We start from the raw sequence: 27119 nt of genomic DNA, 5'->3' as shown, positions 1-27119 counted from the left end.
TTCAGAAAGACCTTTAAAGAATGCATAAGTGATTGGCAGTTTTTATTTAATGATTTTCAAAAGGAAGATTGCATTGTTATGAATCTACAGTACTTAGGCTTAGGTCTCGACCTGAAGTTCACAAAGTAGCAACATCAATTAGGCCTATAGTGTATTGTATTGACAGTTTAGGTTACTTGATTAGCCAAAAACTAAATTACACTACTACCACAGATTGTGTGTCCCAGGGAAAGTAAACAATTAAAAAAATCAAGTGGTCTAATTTCTCATGTGAAAGATATTCAGATTCCTGAAAATGTCATGTTCTGTTCATCTGATGTTACAAACTTGTACACGTCCCAGTCCAAGAGTCCACAAGCCTTGTTAGGTAAAATTTTTCAAAATACGCAAAAATGGGTGTTCCAAACATAATGGAGCTAACAGAGGTACTCACCACTGTACTTTACCACAAGCACCTCATTTTAATGGTGATGTCTATAACAGTACTTTTGCCAATATATTCATGGTTCATATTGAACATAAAATTGTACTTAACAATTCTGAAATTACAAGTAAAATCATGTACTATAAAAGATGTGTCGAAGACACTGTTATTAACAATATTAGGAAAAGGATAGATCGCTACTCACCATAAAGATGACCTGTTGAATTGCAGACAGGCACAATGAAAAGACTGTTACACATCACAGCTTTTGGCCAAAGCCTTCTTCAGTAAAGAAAACACACATATGTCAGGCACACATGATCAGTACCACCAGCAGCTCTGACCAGATCTGTCACTGGTAGTGGTCAGCAGTAACTAGCTGTGTGTGTGGGATGTGCTTCTTTGTGTGTGTGTGTATGTGTGTGTGTGTGTGTGTGTTTTCTTTGCTGAAGAAAGCTTTGGTCAAAAACTACTGTGTGCAACAGTCTTCTCGGAATGCCTGGCTGCAACTCAACAGGTCATCTTTATGGTGAATAGCAATCTATCCTTTTCCTAATATTGTTGATATTCCAACCTGGAGTTTCCACTGCTAGATACTATTATCATTCTGAAAAGCAAAATAAATGATGTAAAAAAGTTACACAAATTGTTTAACAGTAAGCACCCTTGTGTTATTTACTGCAGAAAATGAAACAAACTGAGGGATAAATTTCCTTTACCTAAGAATTTCTAAAAATTTTAATGTAAACTTTTCAACTGAAAGCAGCAACAAAAAAAAGTGTTTCAACATCTGATGAATTCATATAATGTTAATGAGTAGTTGACTTTCCCACTAGGATCAAATCTAAGAGTCATACTTTCATAAACAATATATTTATAGATTCAAGTATGTGCCATAGATCCACTGTTATCCCTTTCTTGAATGGGCTATCTGAACACGATGGACAACTCCTTACTCTGCGTGACAGAAAACCTCTCAAGAAAGGTATCTCAACCTGGAAATTTTTAATGTTAATGACTAGAGACTCCCTGGAACTCGATGGAATGGAGCCCAGCACACAAGGTGGATGAGGTTAACACTAAATTTAATATACCCATAAATGATTCTCATTCCTTTTGAAGAGGTTTTTCCAAAAAGAGATTTGTTGGCAACAATACTTCCATGCCCCTGAAGAAAAACCTGTATCACAAAGAGACTTAAACAGTTGTGTGAACAAAGATGGGACTTGCAGCTGGAAAGCTAATGACACAACAGAAATGTACTGTAAGATCCTAAAGAAGTTGATACAAAAATTAAAATGTTATACTATGAACCAGAAACTGACACCTCTAATAATTAGGCAAAGACTATTTCGCATATTGTTAGAAGGGAGACAAGGAAGAACGATAGAACTTTTATAAGTCTTCAAAATCAAACATGAAGGAAATCCTCTATGCAATACCAGTAACACAGCTATTATTTTCAACAAACATTTCTTGCCAGTGTCAGAACAAGGGCTCTATTAATGAACCCTCAAGTCTTATGCAAAATACGTTCCCTGAAAAATCATTTAAATGTACTTAGCCACATTTTCAACGCATCCTTACAACAAGGAACTGTGCCAGATAGACTCAAAGTGCTATTGTGAAACCCCTTTTCAAGAAACATGAAAAACAGAAGTTACAAATTACAGGCCAGTTTCTCTCCTGACTGCTTTTTCAAAGATACTAGAAAAGCTAATGTATGCAAGAATTTTGGAACATCTATAGCCTATTGATTTAATATTCTCAGCGAAGGCACAGTTTGGTTTCTGAAAGGGTTTGTCAACCTAACAAGCAATCTATGCTTTCATAAATAAAGTTCCAGAGTCTCCAAATGACAAAAGGGTGTCAACAGGAATATTTTGTGATTTATTAAAAGTCTTTGACAGTGTAAACCTTGAAATATTATTACAGAAAGCTAACTTTTTTAGTTGTATCAAATAGGTCATTATAGTCATTCCTCAAAGATAGGGAGCAGAAAGTAGTATTAGACAGTACAGACGATCTTTGCAATGGTCTGGCTTCATCAGAATGGAGAAGTATCAAATGCAGAATGCCACATGGGTCATTCTTGTTCCTTAACTGTTCCTGACATTTATAAATGTCTTAACACAATGCACAAAGCTACAGTGCAATTTTACCATTTTTGCAGATGACACCAACATTATGATTGATGCTCATGTGTGTGTAAATCTTCTAACAACTATTAACAATATTCTCATCAATTCAGTAAAAATAGTCTAATTTCAACAAACTCATTAAACTTTAATAAAACCAACTATATTCAATTCACTGAAACTCCAAAACTGAGGGAGAGTTAATTGTTAAATGTGCCACATAGGCAATAGAAAGAGTTAAAACAACAAAGTTCCTGGGCGTTACGACTGACTGCAGATTCGTTGATTGGTTGATTTAAAAGACGGGGGGATGGACCAAACTGCTACGTCATCGGTCCCTCGTTCTGATTAAAATAATTCCTCAAGGATGGGAGTAAAATATCGAGACATAAAAAACACAGCTGAAAGAAAGAAGAAAACCACAAGAATGACAGAAGGGCAACAAACACTGAAATGGACAAAATCAGACAAGAAAACCACAGAGAGATGCAAGAAACATGTAGAAGATATCAAAACAAGAGAGCAGATTACCATGGCTGGCTCCCATGAAAATAAAAATGAGAAGCCAGCCACTCTGCAACACATTAAAACCTCAACCCTACAAGCACTAGGCACAGAGGGACAAAGGACATGTGCCAAAACTTAGATCAATGATAAAATCCACCCTCACGAATAGAACATAAAACTAAAGCTGCTACTGAGGCATTGTTGCCCAACACCAAAGGTAGGGGGCTGGGAAAGTTAAAAGTCTGCCACAGAGTGGCTAAACGTGGACAGTCCAGCAAGAAGTGGGCAACCGTCATTTGTGAGCCACAGCGACAACTAGGTGGGTCCTCGCGACAGAGGAGGTAACCGTGTGTTAGCCACGTATGGCCAATGTGGAGCCAGCAGAGGACAACTGATTCCTTGCGAGAGGACCGCATGGAAGACTTCCACGCATTCGTAGCCTCCTTAATAACACGCAGTTTGTTGTGCGTACTGTTATGCCATTCCGTCTCCCAAAGCCGAAAAACAGACAGCCGAAAGACAGAACGCAGGTCAGTTTCGGGGATGCCCATCTCCAGAAGCGGTTTCCGCGTAGCCTGATTGGCCAGCCTTTCAGCAACTTTGTTGCCTGGGATTCCAACGTGTCCTGGGGTCCACACAAACACCACTGAACAACAGGATCATTTCGGGGCATAGATGGACTCCTGAATGGACATTACCAAAGGATGACGAGGGTAGCACTGGTCAATAGCTTGTAGGCTGCTTAAGGAGTCAGTACACAGGAGAAATGACTTGCCAGGGCATGAGTGGATGTGCTCAAGAGCACGAGATATGGCCACCAGCTCTGCAGTGAAAATACTGCTGCCATCAGGCAAGGAGTGCTGTTCAATATGTCCTCCATGCACATACACAAAGGTTACGTTACCACCAGCCATCGAACCGTCAGTGTAAACCACTTCGTGGCCCCAGTACATATCGAGAATCAAGAGGAACTGATAGTGGAGAGCTGCAGGGTTGACGGAGTCCTTAGGGCCATGCGAAAGGTCCAGAAGAATCTGCGGCCTAGGTGTACACCATGGAGGTGTACGTGAATGGACCTCGAGGATAGGTTATAACGAGGACTCCAGTTCAGACAGAAGGGACCGGACGTGAACCGCAATCCTAAGCCCTGACCTGGGCTGCCGATGCAGGAGATGAACCGCTGTCAGTGGAAAAAGCAGATGGTAATTCGGATGCACATGAGAACTATGAACGTGTGAAACGTAAGTGGCCAGCAGTTGTGCACGCCTAACCTTCAATGGAGGGCCTCCGGCCTCCAACAGGACACTGGTCGTTGGACTCGTTCTAAAAGCTACTGTCACTAGGCGAATGCCACAGTGGTGCACTGGGTCGAGTAAAAGCAATGCTGAGGATCCAGCTGAACTGTAAACCAGACTCCCATAGTCAAGGCAGGATTGAACAAGGCGGCTGTGGAGCTCCAGCGGTGTAGAGTGATCTGCACCCCAGTTGGTGTTGCTCAGGCAGCGAGGGCACTGAGGTGCTCCCAGCACTTCTGTGTAAGCTGACGACGGTGAGGTAGCCAAGTCAATGGGGCGTCGAAAGCCGGTCCTAAGAAATGATATGTCTCCACTATAGTGAGTGGATCATCATTAAGGTAAAGTTCTGATTCTGTATAAACCATGTGACGCAGACAGAAATGCATGACACAAGACACCACAGATGAAAACTGGAAGCCATGGGCTAGAGCCCATGACCGCACTTTGTGAATGGCTCTCTGTAGTCACTGCTCAGCAACACCAGTACTGGAGGAGCAGTACTAAATGCAGAAGTCATCCACATACAGAGAAGGTGAGACCGACAACCCTACAGCTGTTACTAGACCATTAATAGCCACTAAAAATAGAGAGACATTCAATTAGAAGCCCTGCGGAATGCCACTCCTGAATACAGGGGGAATTGTGGGAGGCACCAACTTGGACATGAAAAGTACAGAGCGACAGGAAGTTTTGGATAAAAATCGGGAGCAGGCCACAGAGACCCCACCCATACCCATGGCAAGCAGAATTGAGGGACAGATTATTATCAGTGGTAGAGCGACCATGGCGAAAGCCGCCCTGACATGGAGCCAGTAGGCCACGTGACTCCAGCACCCAACCCAACTGCTGATACACCATATATTCCAGCAGCTTACAAAGAAAGTTGGTGAGGCTGATGGGCCGGTAGCTATCCACATAAAGAGGGTTTTGACTGAGTTTCACCACCGGAATGGTGGTGCTCTCCCACCACTGCAATGGAAAGATGCCATCGCACCAGATCCGGTAGAAGATGATGAGGAGATGTTGCTTGTAGTCAGATGAGAGATGTTTAATCATCTGACTGTGGATTCCACCCGGCTCCGGAGCCAGCAGCTGTGTCAGGGCAATGTGCAATGGCGCTGAGAAGCTCCCACTCTGTAAACGGGGCATTATAGGGTTCAGTGTGGCGTGTTGTGAACAAGAGGACTTTCCTTCCTTTCCATCCGCCATTTGAGGGTGTGAAAGGCTGGGGGATAGTTCTCCGATGCAGAGGCTCGAGCATAGCACTAAGGAAATCACCGGCAATCACGTTTGTGCCGGTACATAACACACCACTGACGTTAATGCCAGGGTCACCTGTTGGAGTTTGGTACCCAAAAAGACATCTGATCTCCGTCCAGCCTTGGAAAGGTAATGTATGGCACCCAATGGTTGACACGTACCTCTCCCAAGTTCCTGTTTCCATCGTTTTATAAGTTGGGAAACGTGGGCATGGAGCCGCTTAAAGGCTATACATGCTCTAGGGAAAGGAGCTGCTTATGGTGCTGTAGAGCTCGCCGACGCTCTTTAATTGCCTCAGCGACTTCTGGCGACCACCACAGGACTGTCTTTCACCAGGGGCACCCTAAATGACAAGGGATCGCACTTTCTGCCGCAGAAACGATCGCTATAGTGACCTGCTCAATGACAACATTGATGGCACCACGTGGGGGAGATTCAACGGTGACAGCAGAGGTGAAGGCTTCCCAGTCCGCCTTGTTTAAAGCCCATCTGGGTAAGCGTCCGTGATTATGGCACTGGGGGAGTGACAGGAAGATGGGGTAGTGGTCACTACCACACAGGTCGTCATGTGCTCTCCAGTGGATAGATGGGAGAAGGCCAGGACTGCAAACCAAGAGATCAATGGCAGAATATGTGCCATGTGCCACACTGAAATGTGTGGGGGCACCTGTATTTAAGAGGCAGAGGTCGAGTTATTACAGTAAATTTTTGACCTCCCTACCTCGGCCAGTAAGCATGGCACCAGCCCACAAGGGGTTATGCGCATTAAAATCTCCCAAAAGTAGGAAAGGTTTAAGGAGATGATCAATCAGTGCAGCCAATATGTTCCGGGGTACTGCACGATCTGGGGGAGATATACATTGCAGACAGTTATTTCCTGTGTCGTCCTTATCCTGACAGCCACAGCATCAAGAGGGGTTTGAAGGGACACAGGTTCACTACATACTGAGTTCAGGGCATAGACACGAACTCCACCTGAAAATCTATTATAGTCGCTACAGTTCCTGTAATATCCCTTATAGCCGCGGAGGGCAGGGGTCCGCATTGCCAGGAACCAGGTTTCCTGGAGGGCAATGCAGAAAGCAGGTGTAAAGCTTAACAGTTGCTGTAGCTCAGCCAGGTGGTGGAAAAACCGCTGCAATTCCACTGGAGGATTATGTGATTGTGAGACTGGGAAGGCAGTCTATGCCTCAGGGTCACCTGCTGCCACCAGATGAGTACCTGTGCGATCGACATCCATTGTGTCTGAGGGCCCAGCGAGAGCTAGGTCCTCAACGGACACCAGAATCTCCACCTCATCCTCAGACACAGAGCTTGTAGGTAGTGGTGGTGTGGGTGCCAACCCAGTGCCTTGGTTCTTGGGGGTATTTTGCTTTTAGGTTTCTCTTGCTACTCCTTAGGTTTGTCCAGCTGGAAGGGCTTCACTGATTCAGTCTCAGGGACTGAGGAGGACTGTGAAGCCCTACAACCAGCTACCTGTGGTTGCTTCAGCCACTGGCAGGTGTCAGCTTTGCCACTGGTAGGAACCTGGGAAGGGAGTGACCCAAGGGATCCCTTCCTGGCGAGAGGAGCCGAAGAAGACTTACGCTTCTCCAGCTGAGAAGTGGGGACTGTTGTCCCCGATGGTTGAGGGGTGTTGCTCCTGAAGTAGGTTGTGCAGGAGCAACAGGGAGGGAAGTGGCACCCAAAATCAATGGGGCAGCTGGAGTCTGATGGCTCTGAAAGCCAACTGTATGCAGCAGAACAGAAGATGGTAGAACCGTTGTCGTAGCGGCGGCGTAGGTCGACGTCATATGCACAGGATGTAGCCTCTCATATTTTCTCTTAGCCTCAGTGTAGGTCAGTCAATACAGGGTCTTGTATTCCATTATTTTTCTTTGTTTCTGGAGAATCCTGCAGTCTGGCGAGCAAGGTGAATGGTGCTCTTCACAGCTGACACAGATGGGAGGCAGGAAACAGGGAGTATTTGGATGTGAAGGACGTCCACAATACCGACAGGCGACACTTGAAGTACAGCAGGAAGACATATGGCCAAACTTCCAGCACTTAAAGCACTGCATCGGGAGGAGGGATATATAGCTTTACATCACAGCAGTAGACCATCACCTTGACCTTCTCAGGTAATGTATTACCCTCGAAGGCCAAGGTGAAGTCACCAGTGGCAACCTGATTATGCCTTGGACCCTGGTGGATGCGCCGGACAAAATGGACACCTCGCCGCTCTAAATTGGGGTGCAACTCATCGTCAGACTGCAAAAGAAGGTCCCTGTGAAATATGATACCCTGGACAATATTTAAGCTCTTACGGGGCATGATGGGAACAGAAACATCCCACAGCTAGTCATAGGCGAGTAGTGCCCGTGACTGGGCAAAGGATGCTGTTTTGATCAAAACCGACCCTGACCGCATTTTGGACAAGTGCTCCACCTCCCCAAACTTGTCCTCTAAATGCTCCACAAAAAACTGAGATTCCCCATCAACTCTCGTACATACACGGTAACGGGGTGAATAAGCTTCGCTGCCATCCTTAGCTTGGCATTCCTCCCATGGTGTGGCCCGGGGGGAGGGGGGGGGGAGGGGGAGGGGGGAACGATTTGGGGTCGTATTTATTAGCACTGAAGTTAGACCTTGACTGCTTAGGGACTGCTGGTGTTTGACCACCAGCAATAGTTGATGTACTACACTTCATGAAGTGTTATCCACCCTGCTGCCACCCACGGGCACTACCCATCCGCAGCACAGGCCACCTGGCAGGATAGCCATTGCCAGCAGTCCCAATGCCTCAGAGTAATGGGCATCTACTTCTTGTCATATATGGGGAGTTAACAATGCAGGCATCAGCAGAGCAATCCCTGTGTCGTCAGGGGGCTACAACCAACAGGGTACCTGGCGGCCCCATCACCATAGACTGGCTACCGTGCTGGATATCAGGCACAAACGAGCTAAGAAGTCCATTATCATCAACAGCACAGAAAGCGATACTGCACAGAGGATGGAGGAAAATGCACCCAAGAGGGTGACCTTGCTCAACAGCTGGAGAATGAGTGGAAGTGCAGATCCACGTTGACGAAGGATGCAAGATGTCACAGCGCATGGTGGACACCATGCACCATGTAAGGTGCCCTCCCCCAACTGGCATGCTCTTCAGGAAAATTTTGAAAAATTGAGATCAAACCCTACAGGGGACTGTCACATAAAGGCCAAAATGTGTGAGACTCCTTTTAGTCGCCTCTTACAACATGCAGGAATACCTCGAGCCTGTTCTAACCCCTGGACCTGCAGGTGGGGTGACTGCACAGTAAACTGATCTTATCAAACAACAAATCTTCACAAGACACTCAGTTTATCAATTTATGTCATACGTTTTACCTCTGACAGTGGGAACTTTAACACTATGAAAGCAGGATACTATGGCTACTTCCATTCTCTAATGATATATGAATTATATTTTGGAGAAGCCAGTCACTAGCAAAGAAAATACTCTTTGTCCAAAAACAAAAAAAAATAATGAGAGGTGAAGACTGTAGATCTAGAGGCAGAAATATTTTTTGGAAAATAAAATGTTCTTGTTAATACTTCTCAACTTACATGCTCACTTATGTGTTTCATCAGTAAAAATAGTGAGTTGTATAAAAGAAATAGTGAATATCAAACAACAGAAAATCCATGATGGAATGTAACAATATTGTGAAAAGGAAAGTTCCTACTCACCATATAGCGAAGTTGCTACTCACAATATAGCGAAGATGCTGAGTCGTAGATAGGCACAACAAAAAGACTGTCACAAATATAGCTTTTGGGCAGTAAGAACTTCGTCAAAATTAGATGACACACACACAATACACACTCGCACAAACGCATCTCACACATGCGTGGCTGCAGTCTCAGGCAACTGAAGCCACAGTTGCCTGAGACTGCAGTCGTGAGTGTCAGTTGCATTTGTGTGTGTGTAATTTTGACAAAGGCCTTACTGGCCAAAAGGTATATTTGTGACAGTTTTTTTGTTGAGCCAATCTGCTACTCAGCATTTCCGCTACACGGTGAGTAGAAATAGTGAATATCTTGAATACAGTGCAAGGGGAAGGCACAATTTACACAATGATTGTAAAAATCTGACAATGGTGGAAAAGGATGTGCAGTACACTGGCTACAGATATTAAATGTATGCCTGATAACAAGTCCACATCTGAGGCTCACTCCTAAGAAATATTACCACGCTAAACCGAGAGGTCATCCCCATATCAACACAGACATGTTCATGACACACAAAGAAAGCAGGATTTTGGCAGTAATTTTAAAAGTGCTTTCGCAGGAGGAAACGTGCAAGCAGAGAGGAACGTTTTAAGAAATGGGCAAAACTCTCGGGTGCAATCTACAACTCAGCAGTATTGGCCTATAGAATAAAAGGAAAAAGAAATAAGGACTGGTATGAGCAAAATTTGGAAGAAATGGAACCAGTCACTGAGGCTAAACGGAAAGCCCTGCTTGCTTACAAAAGAAACCCAAATGAAAGAACTCAAGATGACCTACGAAAAGCAAAGAACAGGGCACAGCAACCATCCAGGAGATGCGCAAATAACTACTGGCTGAATTTATGTGCAGGTATACAGAAAGCGGCCGATTCTGGGGATGCTAAGGCAATGTACGATGGTATTAATAAAGCAATTGGACAAACTGTCAGAAAAACAGCTCCTCTGAAGTCCAAGAGGGGTGAAGTCACTGGAATGCTGGGTTGAACATTACCTCGAATTGTATGCAGCCGAGAATGAAGTCAGCAAGGATGCATGTGACGCCATCAAACAAATGCCAGTTATGGAAGAACTAGTTGCAATGCCTACTATGGAAGAACTCAGTAGAGAAATAGATTCTCTTGCTAACGGAAAGGCCCCAAGTGAAGATGGGATCCCTGCAGAGGTTATTAAGTACAACAAGTCTGTTTTTATCAAACATTTATATCCACTTATCACAACCAGATGGGAAGATGGTTATGTCCCAATGAGTATGAGGAATTAGAAGATAGTTACTCTACATAAACAGAAAGGGAACAGAAGTGACTGTAACAATTACCGAGGCATTTCATTACTAAGTGTAGCCGGGAAAGCTTATGCAAGAGTCATCCTAATGTGATTACAAATCTTAGCTTCCAGAATCCACCCAGAATCTCAGTGTGGCTTCGGGCCTGGCCCATCAACCATAGATATGATCTTCTCCTTAAGACAGCTATAAGAGAAATGTCGTGAGCAGCAGAGGCCACTTTATATTGCTTTCATTGACCTTGGTAAAGCGTTTGATTTAGTGAGCAGAAATGGGCTTTTCAAACTGTTGCAGAAGATTGGACATGCCCACGTAAACTACTACAAATAATTGTCTCTTTCCATGAGGAAACACAAGCAACAATCTGCTTCAACGGTAAAACATCAGAAGCATTCCCTGTTAATAGCAGTGTGAAACAGGGGTGTGTGTTAGCTCCTACATTATTTGGGATTTTCTTTTCCCTTCTTCTCAGATTTGCCTTTAAAGACTGTGAGGAGGGAGTGTATCTACATACGAGGTCTGATGGAAATCTTTTCAACATTGCTCACCTCAAGGCCAAGACCAAAGTAAATACAGTTGTTATCCATGAGTTGTTATATGTGGATGATGCAGCTCTAGTAGCGAACACAGAAGATGAGCTGCAGTATATAATTAACAAATTATCACACGCCTGTGAAAAATTTGGTCTACTCATCAGCCTTCAAAAGACTAAGATCATGGCGCAGAGCACTGCCAACCTTCCATCCATCAGCATTGATGGCAATCCTCTCCATGTAGTTGATGACTTTACCTACTTAGGATCCACAATATGTAGCAACTTGTTCATGGACACTGAAATTACTAACAGAATCGCAAAGGCATCATCTGTCATGGCTAGATTGAAAAACAGAGTATGGAACAACGGACTGCTTACCACAAAAACTAAATTATAAGTCTACAATTCTTGTGTTATAAGCACCCTTCTCTATAGCTGTGAGACAAGGACAACTCTTTCTAAGCATGAATCTCGACTCAACAGCTTCCATCTCCGCTGTCTACAGAAGATGCTTCAGATCTCTTGGAGAGATAGAGTACCCAACACCGAAGTCTTTCATCGTGCAAGCACAACCAGCATCTTTGCACTCCTGAGTCATCGACATCTAAGATGGTTGGGACATGTCAGGCGCATGGATCCTGAACGGATACCAAAGCAACTGCTGTACGGAGAACTTCAGGAGGGTGTGAGGCCAGTGGGACGACCGCATCTTCGTTTCAAGGATGTCTGCAAGAGAGACTTGACCAAGACCAGAATCAATCCAAGTTGCTGGGAAATCATTGCAGATGACCGTGTCAAGTGGCGAGTAACTGTGCACAACGGCATCAAGCTCTCTGAGGACGAACGCACACAGGAACAAATCAGGAAGAGGACAAAGCGAAGAGACAGAGCGGCTTCTGTTCGAAGTCCCTCAAATTTCACATGTCCAAACGGCAGTAGGGACTGCCACTCTTGAGTGGGACTTTTTAGCCACAACAGACGCTGCAGACTCTGAACCAAGCATGTTACACCATCATCCCTCAAGAATGGACGGATGCCATTAATAATTAATTGACTTGTTTAGAAAGATAACACAAACTGTCATATAGACTGGGGCTGAGGGAGGAGGAGGGGAATTTGCAACATTACATTCTTGTGAGCTTTCACAGACAGAGCAACAGAGTAAGAAACAAACAAACAAATAAATAAAACATCACTACAAAAATTTTTGTAAACCTAAAGCCACTGGTGTTTTTATATATAACGATTCTCGCCACCCCATTATCTACAAGCATACGCTTTTTCACTAAATGTTGAAAGGATCAGTTAGATTATTGCTATAAGATGAAAATGTTAGTGTTGATCTTACTATATTACAACACATAACTGTGCAAAATGGTTATAAACCATATTTTTTTTTTTTTTTTTTTTAGACAGGTTGTGTAAGGACATTAAAGTAAAAGAAATGGCAGCCTCAAACAAAATAACATTGTAGAAAATAAATGACAGAGAGAAAATTGGATATGCTGTCCCTTCCACATTTTGTATTAGTTTCAGAGAAAAATAAGCAATTATTTAGAAAAGTATCATCACTGTCTCCTTTGAGACTGGCAATAATCTTGGTCCAAAGTTACAATATACTATTAAGAATGAATCAATATATGACCACACAAGTGTTTATAAAATAAAATGTCTGCAGTGTGACAGTTTCTACATAAGTCATATGGGGAGAAAGCTTAAAACTAGGTCCAAAGAGCACACCTATGAAAATAACAATTCAACTTGAGGGACACATTCAAAAATTCACAAGCTCTTGTTTGGTAATATGAGAGACCAAACAGAATTGCTACATAAAGCCGTTAAGGATGTAGACATGACTTTGCCTGACTTAACAGAAATACTCTCCAATACGCTTAAATACCAGATAAAATTTTCAATGAACATACTGATTTATTTTTAAAAATAGGAATTACTTAAATAATTTCAGTGATTTATTTAAAACAGTTTGGCATATTTACATAAGCCCAATGTCAAACCCTTAACTTTGGTATAATTATTAGGGAGTGCTTCTGCTGACCATTGTGTTCCACGTCATGCAGATTCCTTGTTTAGGAAAGGCAAATCTTGATGTAAAATATTTTTTAAAGGTGTCATATGACTGATTGTTTTACAATGGCAGATTACAGCACCTGGTGTTTTCTTATTTTTATTTGAGTAAGTTACTAACTGTTTGTATTAAATGACTTATGTGACTGGTATTAATTTGCTGTAACATTCTCTACTTCTGGTTCCTTTGGCCACAATCGTACTACCTCCTATTACTGTTTGTCAAACAATAGCCTTATTGTTTGGCATTATGAAAATAATGAAATATTTTTCAACAGACTTTGTGCTTCCATTATAATATTTCACTTACACTAAGGTACCAGTTACAATGTATTTAGAATATATAATACAGTATTATGTACAGGTGATCCATACAGTGACTATAGCAAAATGTTTCATATCTTTTACCACATTTTGTGGTACAGTGGTTAGTGATTCTTAAGTTATATGAGTATTCTTTGATAAGGTCTATTGCTTTTTATAAAGATAATTAAATTGTTTTCCATTGACACTGGGCCTTTAGGTCATACAATCATTTTCTGTACATTTTAGTCATTCTTTTGGTTCTGAAGGGTTAGACCACACTGACTGTATTCTGTAAATTAACTGTGTATGTAGTTTCATATGGCATAATGTTCACAAATGGAAGGGCCCAGAAAACCATCTCTGGTTTTTCTGGTTTTGGCTTCAGCCCCTCTTATATGTGTCTGTTTTGATGTGCTGGAAAGAAATGTTACAACAGACTGCCTATCTTGCCATTATAAGAAGTGCTGAAATGAAAAGGTATGAAACATCGTAACAACCAAACTGGTAGAGAGCAAACGGCCTGGCCTGATCTGTTCTGCTCAAGGAGGGAATGATTGTGCTCCATGATAACACATGTCCAAACGTCTCCAAGGTCACACAAAGCATAATGACCATCTTCAAGTGGGAGCAGCCTGAGCATCCACTTGCAGCCGTACATGCCTCCAGCGACTTCCATGCGTTTGGTCCATTATATAAAAAAAAAAAAAGCAAAGTGCTTCACATCATACAATTAACTGAAGGACACAGTGGAGGACTGGCTTGTTTCACAGCCACAGGACTTCTGGGAACAGGGAATTCTTCGGCTTGTAGAGCTGCGGTATAGTTGTGCTCAGGCTTCCAGTTATTACTTTTGAATAAAGACTTCAATTATACCCACAGTTTTGTTCCATATCTTTTCTTTTGAAAACCCCTCTCATATAATGGTGCCTATGATAGATGGCTTCATACAGATTTGCTGGTTTTTTAGAAGATGGTTAATAAGTGTATTAGTTTGTGAAGTTTTTACTCCAACTCTTCAACAGCGCCCTTTAGGTTTATATCATTCTTTATCTTACCAATGTGCTCCCAAAATGTTAGACACATTATGTAATGAAATCTAAATTGTTGATATAGAAGGTTAGTGTTTTACTATGATGAATCCATTTCGACTATATTCCCATCCTCAGACCATCTGCAGAAGCTGCATAATATTTAATTTCATTTTACTATAATGTTGGTTATCATATTTTCAGATATACAGATTTTGTGCTTCCATCCATACATCATCCGTGGTCGCTGTCACTCTGTATTTTGTTATAGTGCAGTGTAAATTTGGGACACTTATAACGTAAGTTGTCTTGCGGTTTTCTGCTACTGTTAATCGCTCTTTCTCATAATTTTTTATAATTTGATGTTTTATCATCTGATTTGGCAGATTGACAGTTGCCCAAAGATGCTATATGGTTACAGTTGTTATAGTGTGTTGATATAATCGTTTTGGGTGTATATATGATATCTGTAATTGATGTGTCTGTGGGTTTTGTTTGTGTCTATCTGTTATCTTTTGATGTATTTCATGCAAAATTTTATTGAATTTCCAACCAAAGACACAAGCAATTACCCACAGACACATCAATTACAAAAATCATCATGCAGCCCAAAATGATAACACAAACACATCATAGCAACTGTAATAACTGTAATATTTAGCAATCTGCCAAATTTGACAATAAAAAGTCAATTTATAAAAATTATGAGAAATGATAATTAACAACAGCAACAAACTGCAAAACAGCTTATAACTTATATGTTCTAAATCTACATCATGTTGCAACAGAATACAGAGTGATAGCAAGAACTGATGATATATGGACATAAGGACAAAGTTTGTATATCTGAAAATACAATAACAAACATAACAAAAAATAAAATACAATATTATGCAACTTTTGCAGATGGTCTGAAGATGACAATCTATTTGAAGTTCAACTCGTATAGCAGCAAATTTGGATTTCATTACATAATGCCTCTAAGAGCTATCTTCAATGCTGTGGGCCCATTGGATCATCAATCCCAAAATGGTGTTGGAGTATCCTCTGACTTATCTGATATTTGAGACTCAACTGTTGTCAGATTTTGTCTATTTATTTTGAAATATATGTATTATGTACACAAGGATATATTTATTCATACCAATCTGACATGATGTGGGGTATTTTGACATTTCACTTACAATCCCCAGTGTCAGAAGGGGGGAGGGGGGGGGAGGAGATGATAATAGTAATAATAATAATGAAATGTTCCTCTCTTGTTTTATTGTGTCACGAGTGCCTTGTTAGTGCCATAGTACTAACTGTTATTATTCAATTACTTGCTTAATGCTATCCACACTTACGCCATCTAAATTTAATGGAGGAAGATGGTAAGGAATCTGCTGCTGTATAGTTTTACTATACAGCTGCTGTTTATCTGCTTTTAGTAGGTTAATATTTACTTGATTACAATGTTATCTTTCCAACAAAAAAAATAATTTTTACACTTATAAATACTGATCTGTATTATTACTACCAGTCATATTATTATTATTATTATTATTATTATTATTATTATTATTATTAGTAGTAGTAGTAGTAGTAGTAGTTGTTGTTGTTGTTGTTGTTATACATTATTACTTGTTACACAAATTAAAATATATATATATATATATATATATATATATCTGTAACTAGCCAGGTAACAGACAGAAACTATAAATCCCTGTACCTATATATTTAGATTTTTGTTGAAAGATTGTATAAGGAGATATATTTTAATTACTAATACTAATCCTAAAATACTCATGTGAATGGAGAATTAAAAATAACTTGTAGATATTCCATACACCTAGAAAAGGCAAGAAAATCGAGTTCATCGAAGAACTAGAAACATAAGATCACATACTCATTTCCTATCAAAACATTCTTAATAACCATTTTGACCTAGCTAACAAACAATACTCATTTGACATACACTACTATAAACACCCTTACGGTTAAATATACAACATAAATCTCCAGCTGCACAAGTATTTTAACGGCACACACAATGCGGCAGACATTGCTAAATAGCTCACATTCTGCAACATCCAAATCACCACCACAAAACTCAGCATATTATTAGAGAGCCAAGAGATACACAGACAATAGATCATACAACACACAGACATAAATAATGAATATACAGTCATAAATATTTCTGTATTATGTAATCAGCCCCCCCCCCCCCGCCACCTTTTCTCTCTCTCTCTCTCTAACCCCCCCCCCCCGCCACCTTCTCTCTCTCTCTCTCTCTCTCTCTCTCTCTCTCTCTCTCTCTCTCTCTAACCCCCCCCCCACACACACACAAAAATCAAACATGGAATGCGCATTTAATTTTCATCAAAATAATAGCTCTCTGCTTAACCCATCAGGTGTAAAGTTAACAACTTATTTCATTTCAATCACTACAATAATAAAACAGAAACAAACATAATTGTAAATAAAGGTCGCAGTTGGAAACTGAGCTACAACTCCAAAATGCGTCAAACAATAATAAGAAAGTAAAGAAACAGTAACTGGGTATTGTGTTGAATTATTAAGAGACATTCACATAAAGTAAAAGTCAAAGCTGCCCAACAAAAAACAATGTGTGTCAATAATGATAGCACTTAATATGTATGGGTCGAATTTTTCATTTATTCTTATTTACAAAGTATTGACCCATTTCTTAAATGTAATCAATAACGACCCTCCAAATGCAGAACAACTTTCAATACCACCAAAACTAGACCAAGTGTTAGAACAACAAATAGCTAAACAGATTAAGCAACCAGTCTTCATCGCCACGCAACTACTGAGAAACCCAAAACTACGGCTTGACACTTTTGGCACGAATGTCACAGGGAAATTGTAATCTCTGCCAACATCAATAGTGGATTAATGACAGAAAATAATGAACAATACACTTTTCTTGACAGAGAGAGTATAGGTTAAGATCTTGCAGTGACTGCGCAGACAATCGTGCCTTCATCAAGCACATAAGAGGAAACTGCAATGGTAGCTAAATGAACAAATTCTTACCCATCAATGCCATTATGACCGCAAACTACAGTTCTGAGTGGCTCCCTGATTCCCTACACAGGTCAAAGATATACTGCTCTTTTTCCGTAAAACAATAGGTGTCTTGATGACTGTGAATGCAAGTGTCAAGTAATAAAATGAAAGAGTCCAGTTCTACTTTGGAGTTTTTTTTTCCATTTAACATTACTGTCACCTCTGGAAGTGCTTCAAGTGTGCAAGATACACAAGACTGACATGGTTGAGTTCAATTTTATGCTCTAGCTGTGTGGTAAGGTGATATTGTTATTTGGTGGAAGCGAGTTGAGCTACACAGTTAAAATAGGTGTTTTTCTTGAGGGTCACTCCACGCCAAGGGGACCAATACTAAAAAGTGTCCCCACTCAACCCACTCCAAATCTAATAAAATTTGGTGTGAAGGTTCTATATGGTCTTTGATGGTTAGATAGCAAATTTCAGCCAGTATGTTCAGTGGTTGAATTTTTGGGGACTTTTAAGGAGAGGCTACTCATCTTTGTATTACATACAAAGGTGCAAACGTGCCAACTTTGCTAGGCATTTTTAAAAGTTCTAGCAGACATTTGATCATTTGCTTTAATATACATAGACAACTTTTTATGCTGAATCACATCCCGGCAAAAAATAGGGATTTAACCACTCCTAAACATAATATTGTTTAATTTCTGGCTCTTGCGCATTGATGAGTAAGAATACCTATCAAAAGTAGGGAAAATGAATTATCAATAAATACAAAAAATTAATACAGTTTGAAGTTGTAAAAAAAATGTAATTGTAGTGTCTTTTAATAGTGCAATTTGCCTGTGGTTTAGGGGATGTAACTTTGCTAGTAAGAAGTGTTTTACATTATTTTCCAGTATAGAATACAAATATAGTAACACCTCAGAAAATGCTCTTCAGATTATAAAATCTAGAAGATCATGACGGAAAGCTATCTTGCTTTGGAACGTTTTAATCCTACAAGGCATGGTAGTGCATATATGCATTGTCAGTCAGTTTATATCAGCATTATGAAGCAGCAATATTTTTGTAAGGCTCTATTCTTGCAGCAGTGATACATTGCTGAATCATCACTTTCAATTGTTGCTTTCTTTATTGGCAGTTTTCACACTATCAGTCTTCTGTACAGTGTAATTGTTGGTGTTGAGATTGTACAATCTTAGTGCTGAATACTGAGTGTTTGAATAATCAATAGTTGTTGTAGCTGAAGGTAAGCTCTAAAACAATATGTTTTGATATGCTGATTTGTATATTTTTTATACAAACAAATCTGAATCTGCTATGCTTCAAACCAGCATATTAATAAGCTTTCAAAACGGCATGTTATAGGTTAATAAACTATTGTATAAAATGAACCAAGAGACCTTTGCACTCTGCTACTTTGGTGGATCAGATGGAGCTGACTGTCATAAGTCATCAACATTCTATTGTGGGAAAAATCAACTATGATCAGTTAAGGAAATGTCACCAGTGGACAAAGAGCTTCTACAACGTAGGTCTAGGCTTGAGTTTACTGAAGTTGCCCAAATTTGTCTCTACCATAATGCCTTGTTGATGACAAAATTTCAATTCCTGCACAAAACTTGCTGCAAGCCGTTTGGTAAAGAAAAACGTAATCTAGAAGGCTTTAACACCAGTAACCATTGCAATGTCTGATACATTGACGTTACTGACTAACGAAGTTTTTAAATCTGGTCAGAAAATTGGTACCAAATGTAGACAAGAAGTGGCCCACAAAGAATCATCCCCCAGGGTAAGCAAGAATCATCATCCACTGAAGATCTGGATGTTGCTGATGCTTCCTTTCCTGCTCATACTTCATTACCATCACTTGGTGAGTCACCATTAAAGCTTCAACAGATCAGCAAAAGGGATTCAATGGGATACATAAAGCACAAAGTTCTGAAAACCCAAGGCAGCATTGCTAAAGTAATTGCCACAGCTGCTGGTGTGAGCCAAGTAGCTACTGCTCAAATACAAACAGAAGAGTGCCCAAACTGTAAAGATATGGACATCTTAATTGAAGAACTTAAGATTAAGGTTCAGACTTCAAATAATTGCAGTAAAGTTCAAATTTTGAGCCTGGCCCCAAATAGCTCGACTATTGAAAAAAATGGCTAAAGAATTTGCTGTTTCAACTAAAAAGGTGAAGAAGCCTAGGAAACTAAAGATGGAAGATGGGATTTTGGTAACACCTGCAAACTGAAAAGGAAAAAAGCTGTGTGGAAGTAAAACAAAATGTCCTCACCCTTTTTTTTTTTTTTTTTTTTTTGTGAAGACTATGAGTTTTCTCGTTGATGTCCTGGGAAAAAGGATTGTGTTGCAGTAATAATAAATGGGGAAACGGTTCACAAGCAGAAACGCCTGCTCCTTTGTAACCTGAAAGAAATGTTCACTGTTTATTGTAAACAATATGGAAATCAACTGAGCTTCTCAAACTTTTGTGAGCTCAGGCTGAAACGGTGTACTACAGTTGGTGCTTCTGGATCACATTCAGTTTATCAGTTTAGTATGTGCAATTTGTCAAATTAATCTTGGCTTCAGCAACATCCGTCCAAGTTGACTACAAGGATTTGATGGGGGGGGGGGGGGGGGGGGAAGCTGTATGCAGTTAGGAATCAAAAGATTGTATGCTGCAACATTGTCAGGTTGTGAGGAATGTTCAGGAAAAACCCAACTAGAGGCTTTTCATGAAGATTCTTTTAAAGACTATAATCCTGAAGAAACAGTAGAATAGAAGCAATAGGTCCATACTGACAGAGATACATTACAGATATGTCGGAGAACTGCTGAAGATTTCATGGAGGTACTAATTTTGAAAATTACCAATTTCAGAAGCCATCATTTTGTGTCAAAACACCAAAGTTTATACCTTAAGCAACTAGAAAGAAATCTTGCAGAAAATGAATTAATTATATTGATAGACTTTGATGAGAATTATTCATTTGTTGTTCAAGATGCAGTGCAAGGATTTCATTGGGAGAATAAGCAGGCCACATTACATCCATTTGTTGTGTATTTTGGGGACAAAGAATGTCAGAGTATTAGCATTTGTATGATCAGCAACTGTCTCCGTCATGAAACCACTGCTGTTCATGCCTTTCAAATAAAGTTAATAGCATATTTAAAGACAAAGATTAAAAACATTAAGAACACGTGTTACTTTAATGATGGTTCAGTTGCCCAGTATAAGAACTTAAAAAATTTCATCAATTTATGTCTGCACAAAAAGGATTTTGGCATCACTACTGAACGGAATTATTTTAAACCAGCCATGGTAAATTGCCTTGTGATGGCACTGGGGGAACAGCAAAAATACTAGCAGCCTATGCTAATCTGGAGAGAGGCCCTTAGATAACCAAATATTGACTCCATATGATTTATTCAAGTTCTGTGATGTTAGTATTCCAGGCATAAAGTTTTTTTATGTACCAAAAGAAGAGATTGAAAAAATTCAGCCTGATCAAGAAACAAGGTTTGCCATGGGACATACAATACCTGGAACAAGAGAAAATCACCAGTTTAAGCCAATTAATTGTAATCAGCTCAGAGTAAGCAGAGTTTCCAGTGATGCTACAGCATTCACAGTTCATGCCTTCGAAGCAGATGAAGAAACGCCAGCAATCTCGATTGCAAGTTTACAACCAGGACAATATGTTGCATGTATGTATGTATGACAATTTTTGGTGGGTTGGAAATGTTTGTGAAGTTTCACATTAACAACAAGATGTCCTCAACAGCTTTATGCTCCCACTTGGCTCTACTCGTTCCTCCGACTGGCCAGCTGCTAAAGGCACCTGCTGGATTCCTGAGCAACATATTTTCTTGATTTTAGAAGCACCATCAACATCATCATCAGGTAGACAATACAGTTATCCACAATTTGCCCTTGACAAAACTGAACTGTTTAACCAAAAATGGAACTGACTCTCAGCATTTTTGTTTTGCAAATTTGATGTGTAGTGTATTACACTTGTTTTTATGACATGTGTTAAATTAATGTTTGAAACTGATTTACATACTGAAATAAAAAATCAATTATGGAACTTAATCAGCAAAATATTTCACTTTTCAATCTTCTTGAAGTGCTAAAATAATAACTTTTGAAAAGTATTCTTACTCATCAAAATGCAAGATCCAGAAATTAAACAATATAGCTTGCAAAACTTAAAGCATCCTGGGTCGACAGAAGCGTCTGATCCCACGCATCGGCTTTGACCGGTGACGTAAGGGTGTTGTCGTGTGTGACGTCATGACGGCGCGGAGTTTGGTTTGAGTGTGGCTGTCTCCAGTTCTGTTTTATCTTATTTTATTTACTTTTCTGATCTGTTCATTCTATCTCGTGAGATTTTTTTTTTTTTAATTTAAAAACACTTATTACTTATTTTAATTATCTGTTTCCTCCAATTTCTGTTTTAGTTTATTATATTTATCTTTCTGATCTGTTCGTTCTATCCTGTGAGATTTTTTTTTTTTTAAGACAAAAAACACTAATCAGCTACTGAAGCACCTTTATCTTCTCCCCTGGGGAGGTGGGTGGGTATTCATGCATGGCTGTCTTCACTTACACGTTGTAGCTACGCAAGGTGTCTAAATTTGTTTATATTTAGTTTGCCCCCCACCCAAAACACCCCATTTCCCATGCTTGTCCCGTTAGTGTCATTAGGCTTCTTGTGGAAAGTGTGTGTGTTTGTTTTTGTTTCCGCCATATTTGTGACGTCATGGGTCAAAGCAGACGGGCGGGATCGGACGCTTCCATATTTCCAGCATCCTCTTTCCAGCTGTAGCAAGAAAAAAAGGATTGAACAGGGCACAGCTGAGATATTGCCTCCCAAAAATACCCTAAAATTTGTACACAGAAAATTTTGGAGAAGCATATCTTTTCATGTAGGCATCTTCTTAATCAAATTTGATCCATATATAGAAATAACAGGTAGGAATAACCCTCTGAAGATTTGGTGTGATTGGTCCATATGAAAAGTAGCAATTGACCAGTCAAATCTTGGCTCTTGGAACAGTGCACTGAATTTTTTAGTCACTTTAGAGGCTTATATCTGTATTTCGGCGGGGCTAAACCCATAATTTCTGCCTGGTGAGATTCAGCATAAACAGTTGTCTATGTATATTAAAGCAAATGACCTAATGTCTGCTAGAACTTTTAAAAAAGCCTGGCAAACTTTGCACATTTGTATGTGATGCAAAGATGAGTAGCCTCTCTCTAAAACTCCTAAAAATTCAACCACTGGAGATACTGGACAGAAATTTGCTGTATAACCATCAAAAACCATATAGAATGTTCACACCAAATTTTATTAGATATGGAGAGGCTTGAGTGGGGATCCCTAGTCCCCTTCACGTGGAATGACTCTTAATTTAAATCACAGACATTCCCTATTAGTTGCTAATCAATAATTATGACTCTTTTTCTTAATCAAATCAATTCTTTAACAAATACTGCGTCAAATTAAGTAAGTTCTACGATTTCTGTGTGTTCACACACGATATCAGACTGCAAGCCTATGATTGTGTAAAATGATATAATGTCCTAATTGTCTATAGGCTAATGCCTATTCTTTTTCATGCAAATGTAGAGACATGGAATATGAAATGTCTGCATGAAACATTTAGTTGTTCCACAAAACAAAATTGGTATGAATTATGCCATGAAGCATTCTACACACAATGTAAATGAAGTATCATATATGTGCCATATTCATATTTATTCTCTCTTCTTGTTCTTATGCATCAATTTATACAAAACAAGTCTTCTCTGAAAGCGATGTGCATGTCATAAGGCATCAGTGCCGTGGAAATTTAATCAAGAAGTTTCAAATAGGTAATGCAAACTCACCAAAACTTATGAAGGCTGTAGGATCTTCAACTTCAGCATCAAGATTGATGTTTGTGTCTGAGGAATCTAGCACAATCTCTTCACCAACTGGTGGAGGTGTGGTATGTTCATCAAAATCTAAAATATGAGAAGCTGCAAAGTTTTCTCGTCCCACTACTTCAACTTGTTCCTCAACATCTGGTAAAGGTGGTGACAGACGTTGGTCACTTGACATTCCACTATCTGAGGAACTGCTACCTGGCACTGAACTGTCCATAACAGATGGGTCTGTTAATAGATCATCACACTCCAGGATATTGAACGGATGATCCTCTAATTTTAATATTGACTCTATAAGGTCGTCATTTACATCTTGTTCTGAAGGCCAACTTGTACCCTGTAAACAAAATTTTCTCTAAAACTGTCCAACAATTTTCAAGATATATCAAGATAAGCGTCATGGAAAAAAGTTCACTCACTGACAAATTGTCATAGCATTTTGGCTCATTTTTGAAGGCCGATGCCTTATCACTTATCGTCAAAACCGGATCTTCTCTTTCAAATAAGTAGTCCATCAGGCTTATGTCTGATGGTAATGCCATTATGAGACTAATTTTCTAACGTACTTAATATAGATGCAGTGAAATTCACTTGGATACAGGTAAAACACAATATAATAAGTTCATAACCCGTTGTTATTAAATGTCTTCTAACTTAATACCATAAAAAGAAAGTATGTTTACATGTGACAAGGGGGTGTTCCTACAAAAATTCACTTAAGCAGAAAATGCGTGACAGGAGTAAATTATTCATGGAATAACCCTACATAAAACAGAGCAACATAAGTTCACGCAATAGATCTTCTGGAAATAATCATAACACTAAAATACAACGTAATTATATTCACAAAAACAATATGTTGTCAACATTTCGAATACACTTCACATAACTTCCAGCGTGGAACAAATTACGTCACTTTTTTTTTCCATACTCCTTTGCAGAAGTCACACTTGCAGGTTTCCTATTGGACAAAAATGCTCTTCCCAGAGACCACAGCCTTGTGGGAAACGAGCCAACAGTTTGTATTTTGTTTGTTTTCGTGCAGTGCAGGAGAACTGGGTTACTGATTAATTTCGTAAGTTTTGGCAGTTGCAGTGTGTTAAAAAGTGAATAAAATTGAAAAAAAAAAGGCAAGTGACTTTTACATATCGAATGTCAACATGCACATAAATGGACACACGATGGCGAAGACAATCCTAGTGAAATGGACGCTGTATCATGAAGGAATTCAAAAGTTCATTACTTGCTGTATAACGTTGTTATTTCTTGCAGGTCTTTTTACTTTCACCAGTATTTTCAAATAATCAAAGTTAATGGGGGTCAACAGAAACCTTCGATCTTACTCCGACGGGTAAGATCGGACGCTTCTGTATTTCCGTTAATGGCGCAGGATTATTACTGTCCTATTAGTTTTTGTCGACATCTTTCTGTTTCAGTCTGTTAACTGAGCGCAACGTTTACAAACCTGACTCGCCAAGTAAGTTCATTAAGTAATGGATCTGTTATATTTGTTTGCGCATTCCGCGGAATTTGCCCTAAATTTAATGAAGTAGGCCTAATGGATGTAGTGAATGGTCTTGACGGTATCTGGGCAGTACGGTTGGACAGCGTTGTTATAACATTTGCGGAGTAATTTAGCAAGTCACAGTAGTACATTACAGGGTGCAACAGTTTGCAGATTGATATAGCGGTCACCATCATCATCATAATTATTTTGTATTTACGTGTCTGTTTGCTTGTCATCAAATAGTGGCTCTTGCAAGCATGATATTTCTGTGCAAATGTTAAAACACATATGATTGGTCTGGCAATCTAGGAGCTGTATAGACACTAAATAAGTAATTATCATTCGTATTTACAGACGTTTACATCTACGTGTAACTTATAATTTCTTTAGTTCAGTACAGGCTGTTTCATTTACAGGTAGGCATACTACTTTAGGTAAACACAGTGACTATCGTTAAATATTTTTTAAAAAAATGGTGTATTTCAGCTTCAGGTCACACAACTGGTATCAGTAGCTTTCAGCTTATCAGAGATCTGCTACTCTGTGTGTGACACCTGTGCAGAATGTCCCAGATCAGGTACCCTCCATGTCTTTTAAGAAAGTAACTTGACACTTTGCCGTGCACAGTAATTTTCAACCAAAAGTACAAATCGATAGATCTGAGCTCATTACACAGATACTGCCCAGTGAGCTATTTTTCCATTCTCATATTGATAAGCTGCTGCTTTTAACATCCCATCAAGCTATCTGAAAACCTCAAGCCCAATATTTTAGGGAAATGAAAGAAAACTTAAAAGAAACCCACTGTTTAGTGATTGGTAATTTTTCAGAAAATTATACATTTATAGTGCCGGATGAAATTCACAGGCGTCACTGGACTAATATACAAGTGACACTGCATATGTTTGTCATCTACCATAAAAAGGAGATGTGTTGCAAATCAGTTTATGTAGTTAGTGAACCGCTTGTTCACAACACCACAACTGTGTACACATTTCGACATTACTTCATTATGGAAATTAAGAATATCACACGTAATATTGAAATGGTCGTTTACTTTAGCAATAGTGCAAGCAGCCAGTACAAAAATAAAAGAATCTTCATTAATATTTTGTTTTACTAGCAGAGTGGAATTTCTTTGTCTCATCACATGGAAAGAATTATTCTGATGGGATAGGCTGAACAACAAACTGAAGTTACACAAGCTCCCCTACAAAGACCTTACACAGAACAGATCCCCTGATTCTGCAAGATATGTTCAAATACTGTCGTCAGAATGTTACTGCAGTTAAATACGTATTTGTTTCTTCACCTAAAATTGAACAAATCAAAACAAAACTGACTGAGAGATTTGAATGTTTGCCAGTTAAAGGAATAAGAAGCTATGCAGAAGTGTCCACATATGTGACAATCAAATAAGATGTTTTTGTTGCTTCCAAAGGCTCTAACTTTGATGCTTTTAAAGTGCAATACTTTTTACATACAAACATATCATCTTTCAAAAATAATGATTTGTTGTTTGTATGTATGATGAGACTTGGTGGCTTAGAAAATTTGAAGACAAAAGAGAAGATAACAGTGATATTTGGCGCATCTCTTTCACCCTTCTGGACCAAAAACTGCCTTTCAACTTTCCAAAAGTGATACTGCTGGATGCATCTAAAGAAAATAGTACAAAAAACTAAAAGTTACTCCATTGTAACTCTTCAACAGTGTCTGGTGGAACACAGAACATAACTGATAAATTATGCAATGAAATGTCAAGTTTGTTTAACTCTTTTTAATGTAAATGACAGCTGGCTAGTAGGTACCACTGAAGTTTAAATCTAAACACATGAGAAACATTGTGTGTATACTGTACACAATGTGTAGTACAACAAATGTATTGGTGCCCTTGTTTGCTAACTTGGCACTAAACGAGCATCGAGAAGTGTTGGGGTGTTACTGAAATTCACTGCTCTGTTACTATCTGTGTAGGTGAGTCTCAGTCATAATCTTTTTATGAGGTATTCCTATAAGTATAAAGTATAAAGAATATTCTGTAAAA

The 27119-nt window shown here is 39.5% G+C and overlaps 1 protein-coding gene across 1 annotated transcript in view; it reads right to left on the bottom strand.

Moving 5' to 3' along the window:
• LOC126198698 (cyclic AMP-responsive element-binding protein 3-like protein 2) overlaps positions 1-24483 on the bottom strand; it is an 82688-nt gene extending 58205 nt beyond the window's left edge. Inside the window, exons 1-2 of the mRNA XM_049935198.1 lie at positions 23985-24483; positions 23527-23902 (exon numbers count right to left, since the gene is read on the bottom strand). Of these exons, the coding sequence (XP_049791155.1) occupies positions 23527-23902; positions 23985-24107 (499 nt within the window). The 5' untranslated portion in view covers positions 24108-24483. The remainder of the gene's footprint in view (positions 1-23526; positions 23903-23984) is intronic.
• Between the last annotated feature and the right edge of the window lie 2636 nt (positions 24484-27119).

The sequence above is a fragment of the Schistocerca nitens genome, chromosome 8 (genome assembly GCF_023898315.1).
Source record: "Schistocerca nitens isolate TAMUIC-IGC-003100 chromosome 8, iqSchNite1.1, whole genome shotgun sequence".
NCBI lineage: Eukaryota > Metazoa > Arthropoda > Insecta > Orthoptera > Acrididae > Schistocerca > Schistocerca nitens.
Note: the sequence above shows the minus strand (reverse complement) of the source record. Positions and strands in the feature narration are given on the sequence as shown.